The sequence below is a fragment of the Martes martes genome (genome assembly GCF_963455335.1).
Source record: "Martes martes genome assembly, chromosome: 8".
NCBI lineage: Eukaryota > Metazoa > Chordata > Mammalia > Carnivora > Mustelidae > Martes > Martes martes.
Window position 1 is genome coordinate 63,006,754 of NC_137895.1, and position 5,994 is coordinate 63,012,747.

The window sequence follows — 5,994 nt, forward strand, 5'->3', positions numbered from 1 at the left end:
ATACTCCAGTGGATGCAAGCTTGGGATTGTTCATGAAGCTTTCTTATCATTTAGAGATATTCTCTGATATTGCTGACACTGAAACATTAAAGGTAAAGAGTTTCCTGTTTATGGGAAAATATTATTTGTTTAGGGAAGAACAGATTTGGGATTAAATATATAGCTTCTTTCAAAGAAAGCTTAAAGAGACAAATTGCTATAATATTAACTTTTGAAATTGTTTAGAGAAGGAAATTGGGAAAGTGAAAATTTTGAGAATATTTGAAAATTGTTTGAACATTATCAAGGGACTGTATCAATAAAATTACTATCTTTGGAGATTATGTTTAAAAGGGGATCTTTTACAGTAGGTTCTAGTCTCAAATTCCATCTATCAGAACTATAAAAATTTTCTTTATTTCAATGCTGAATTATCCTTTTCAGAAAATTTAAAAAGCAATGTGCCTCCTGAAGCTGCCAGTAGTTCTCATCGTACTCTCCGTTGCGTTAAACCATCTGAAAGCTACTCCCATTAAAAGGTTAGTATCTTAAAAATCCTGTTTCTTTTGTAAAATGTGGGAAAATTAGAATTAAAAACTGCTATTTAACTAACAGCTCTTATGCCATTAGATGCATCTTTCTGACAGAACTTCTGACAGACAGGAATGGATAGTTCCAGTTTTGTCAAGAAGTATGTTCTTGGAACCTAGAAGGGCAAAACGAGAACACAAAGCAGGAAAAGCCAAAGGGTAGTAATTTCCATTATCTTAACCTGATTCTCAAATAAACTAGAGAAACTTAAAATATATATTCAGTATCAGGTGGAATTTTATTGTATATTTACATAGGTTTTTTTTTTCCTCAGAGGGCCCTGGCAATATTAAAAATTATTGCATCTCCTGGAAATTGAAATACATAGAAATAATCAGGGAGAAAATTAAAATGTTTAAGAACTAGTTAAAAAGCCATTTGTTCTTAGGGGATTCTTTCTATATTGTTAACTGTTCTGTTAAGGAAATAGAATTATTTAAAAAATACGTTCTTCATGAAATTACTTCTGAGCTGCTCTAAATGTAAATTTATCCTTCTTAAGAATGTTTTCAATAGGTAGCACATCCATCAGGATTTCCTAAGAAGGCTTATTTCAAAAGGTGTCATGTCATTTAAGTGGTAATTTTAAAGAAGTCTAAAAAGTATGTCAGGTGAAAATGTTAGCAGTAATTACAACTTTTGAGGGGAAAGAACTGCAATTCTCCATTTATTTAAAAGATTCTCAAGTCCAAATTCATGCGTATGTCATAAACAATATAATTGAGGATTTGTTTGTGCCTAAATCAGTTTGACTTCTTATAGTCTTGTAGGACTGAATTTACACACTCTTTAAGACCAAGGAGTATTAAGGTTACTTTTGAAAAGAGTTTGCTTCAAGTCATATTAAAACTTTTCTCATAGAATTACTAGCATCTTGTCTATTTTCCTTTGAGGTTTTTTGTTGTTGTTGTTGAGGTGGCAATCTGCGGTGATATGTAGAGTTCTACAGCACCCACGTGTAATAAATAGCAGGAATCTTCATATTTCCTTTGCCCTTTCAAGCTTATCGAATTTGCAGGATGTTCTCAGAATTGACTCTAATTTTCAACTGGATTTTTGTGGGTAAAAATAAGTGAAACTGACACGAAGTTTCTGGTAAACCAGCAGAACAATTGAATAACAGGAAAATTAACAGTATTACCTAGTATTTCTGTCTATATCTTGATTTTTCCCTTCATTAGATATAGACATTTCATAAGCACCTTTATCCAGTTTGTCTTTTTATTATGAGGCAAAGTTCACTCACAAATAAAATAGTATATAACATTTTTTATTTTCAAGTTATTTTCATGTTAGTCTCACAATCTTTTAATTCAAATTTTTATTAGAAATACTTCCAAGGCATTCTTCAAATTACTCTTTAGTGAATTTCCAGAAATCAGTATGTTTGGTCATTTTTTTTTAAGGGGAGAGAATTTATCATCCTGAGCTATTCAACCATGTAATATTTTATAAATCTTATAAAAAGCTGTGAAAACTTTGTAGGAAATGACTCAAATTTCACACACTACTAAAAGACAAGCTGATATAGATTTATCAATTTCATCTTTCTTATAAAATTTAATCATCTTATTTGAGATATTTTTTTAACTTCTGTACCTGTATGACATGAGATTAAGTGGAAACAAACTGACTTTACAAGCCATACCAAAAAATATTTTATACTCTTGACTGAGGCAAAAGGATCACACAATTGCCCACCTACTTTTAAACACTCAGTATACACCTGCTTAGCAGATAATCAGAGGTTAACCACCAGTGTCACTACTTCACAAATGACTGTTGAGAACTAGAGCAGGGATACAGTTTAAAATGGTTTTAAAAATCCTTGAGGGAGCTTAGGTGACACAGTCGGTTAAGCATCCAACTCTCGGTTTCAGCTCAGGTGGTGATCTCAGGGGGGTGGATAAAGTCACTTACAGGCTCAGTCCTCAGTGCAGAGTCTGCTTGAGATTCTCTCTTCCTCTCCCACTGCCCGTCCCACTCATGTTCTCTCTCTCTCTATCTAAAATAAAATAAATAAATCTTTAAAAAACCTTGAAACTGAGATATTTTTAAAGAGAGACAATATAAGAGTAATGATACTTCAGTCTACAGTCCGTACTGTTTAAACTCTTAAAGTTAGAAATGTGTGCATGTGTGTAAGTGGTCAATAATTTGAACTAGTGTCTGTTACTAAATGTTACTAAAAGTGGTCAATAGGTTTGAACTAGTGTCTGTTACTAAATACTAAATGCCTTGTCTGCCCAAGTAGTTAAAGAGAAAAAAAAATGCCTGAAAGTAGGGGTGCGATACCTTTTACTAAGCGTTTCGGCCATCTTTTTCTATCTTAATGATTGTTTGGGAAAGCATCTTGTACATCTTAATGCTATATTTACATGAAAAATCTTGTTTGGGAAAGCAGTTTTGTAATAATGAAACAAATCGATATAGAAACTCTTAATATTTCTTTTAAATGGAATGATGGCTCTTCTAGTTAACTCAAATAAGGTATTATTTTAACTGGAATAATTTTAAGTCCTGTTACAGACTTTGAGACCAGTTATTAAAGTACCACTCAGACATTTAGCACATAGATTAGTTCACACTCTGCTCTAGGTATTTGCCAAATATCTCTTGGTACAGATATCACTTTGAATCTTCCCAATTTGACCCATCATTTCCCTTATTGCTATAAATTTATTATTTTGAAGTGTTTGGGTCAAATTCTAATTTCTGCTTTTTTCAAGGAAAGTTTATTCTCTCAAGAAGTATCAGTTTAATTCTTGGGGGTTTTTTTTAAAGATTTTATTTATTTATTTGACAGAGAGAGATCACAAGTAGGCGCAGAGGCAGGCAAAGAGAGAGAGGAGGAAGCAGGCTCTCTGCTGAGCGGAGAACCCAATGTGGGGCTCGATCCCAGAACCTTGGGATCACGACCCGAGCTGAAGGCAGAGGCTTTAACCCGTTGAGCCACCCAGGTGCCCCAGTATCGGTTTAATTCTTAAAAAGCATTAAATCATTCTTTGGAAATGTACATTGGCCATGCTTACTATACACGCAAAGAGAAATAATTAAATAAATAATATAACTAATATTGACATATTAGACCAGATAATTGGGTCCTAAAGTGGGTTTCCTTTGTCTGAATAATAGGCTTGTCAGCATACACTTATACTCAACAATACCAAGTTTACCTGATGTCATAGAAATTTCTGTATTTGGAAGAAAATATGAACATAAAAACCCTAAAGATTTACATGAGATTTAAAAACACTTTCTCTTAGGCTATCCCTATACAGAGATACAAATAATGAGGTATTCCCCATACAAAGTAAACACACTGAGATAAAATCTATTGCATTTTGTCCCAAATTATGTACAACCACTTGCTTCCAGACATATCTACATATCTACATCTCTTTCTCAATTTACACTTATCCTAAGTTTTACTAATATTTTCATTTCCATGGAGCTGAAAATGAAAACATTTCCCTGGCTTTCCTAATCATCTGCAAAAAAGGGGAGCATGTTATCATTCTGTATCCGTTGCCAATACCATTTTGAGAGAACGCTGGAACAAAGGGTGGTACAAAAATACACAGTTGACATAAATAATTCCATATATAGAAATGAGTTAATATTCAAATAAATTGCTTAACCATAATGATAATTTCTGACTTACCTGGAATATTATTATGCAATTGTTCCAGATTGCTAAAAGAATGCAATGAATATTAATACTATTAACATAAAAGTCTTTTGTTTTTAACATTCGACATAGTCCTATCATTAAAATTGTTCAAAAGAACCAAGTAAGTGGCAGAAAGATAGTAATGCTTGAGTGTTTATGTTAAAAGTAATAGAACTTCCACTCTATAACAATGAGAGTTCATGAACCAGAAATAAATTTGATTCCCCTTGGGACTTAATAGTACCTGCCATTTCTCTCTTAACAGCCCTGATTTAATGATCTCAGGGAACTTAACAAAAATATCTTTTACTGCTTAATTTTTATTGGAAAGATGTGGGAAATATATATATATATATTAAATTCCACATATTCCAAATTAATATAAATTTTATATTCTATGTCCTTTTCCTATATTGGGAACTAGATTTATCACGATTTAGAAGAATAAAAAAAATTAGAAGAATGTAAGACAAAGAAACACTTTTATTATTACCACTATCTGGAATATATGCTGAAGTTTCAAAGGATCATACTGAGAAATTCAACATTAACTATAATGGATAATTGTTATATGATGTCCTAGTCAAAAATTGCTTCTGCTGTATCTTCAAGGTGTCAAAAAATCTCAGTCATCCAGACATTTCCAAACCAAAACACTGAGTTCCTTACATGAAAATGTTTCCTTTAGTTTCCATCAATATGAGATATTTGTTGTCCTATAGATGTATCCAATCCTGAGTCTAAGGCTCTAACTTTACACATTTGTTCTATGTCACCAGTCACCAGATGGAAAAGCGGAAATGCAACACTGCCACATGTGTGACTCAACGCCTGGCAAATTTCTTAGTTCGTTCCAGCAACAATCTTGGTGCCATTCTCTCACCTACTGATGTGGGATCCAATACATATGGCAAGAGGAATACAGCTGAGATTTTAAACAGGGGGCCAATGAATTACTTACCGCTTTAGAGGTCAATGTATCTCTACAGTTCTTATTGTTTGTATAAATATACTAGTGACTTCCTGTGTAATTTAACATAAGCTTGAATGTGAGTTTTATGTCCCATGTTTATTGCCAGTACATATAAATTGTGGTGGTAAGAACTGTTTTAAATTTAATGCTAATTAATATCCCATAATAAAAAAGTCAATGTCTTTAAAAATGAAGTTTTCTTGCTACTGATTTTTATTTTGAAAACATATTAAAAACTCATTCTTTTGCCTATATTTTTATGACCTGAGCTTGAGAACAAAAGAGAAAATGGTATTTGGAAACCTGGTTAATTGTAAATAGCTGCCAGTAAAGCTAAGAACATTTAAAAAACAGGGGTGCCTGGGTGGCTCAGTGGTCTTTTGCCTATATTTTTATGACCTGAGTTTGAGAACAAAAGAGAAAATGGTATTTGGAAACCTGGTTAATTGTAAATAGCTGTCAGTAAAGCTAAGAACATTTAAAAAACAGGGGTGCCTGGGTGGCTCAGTGGGTTAAAGCCTCTGCCTTCAGCTCAGGTCATGGTCTCAGAGACCTGGGATCGAGCCCCGCATCAGGCTCTCTGCTCGGCAGGGAGCCTGCTTCCTCCCCTCTCTCTCTCTCTGCCTACTTGTGATCTCTGTCTGTCAAATAAATAAATAAAATCTTTAAAAATAAATAAATAAAAATAAAAAAATAAAAAAAGAACATTTAAAAAACAGCAATTATAAGGACCTAAGGACCCTGTTAAGCAATTCTTTTTTGCATTAGATTTCCGATA

At 33.0% G+C, this 5,994-nt stretch overlaps 1 protein-coding gene across 1 annotated transcript; it reads left to right on the forward strand.

Annotated features, from left to right (window-relative positions):
* Positions 1-438: 438 nt before the first annotated feature.
* IAPP (islet amyloid polypeptide) lies at positions 439-5,212 on the forward strand (the record flags this gene model as incomplete). The annotated part of the gene is made up of 2 exons (XM_080811375.1): positions 439-518; positions 5,023-5,212. 2 exons carry the CDS (start codon positions 439-441, stop codon positions 5,210-5,212), a joined length of 270 nt encoding a protein of 89 aa, XP_080667501.1.
* Positions 5,213-5,994: the final 782 nt, after the last annotated feature.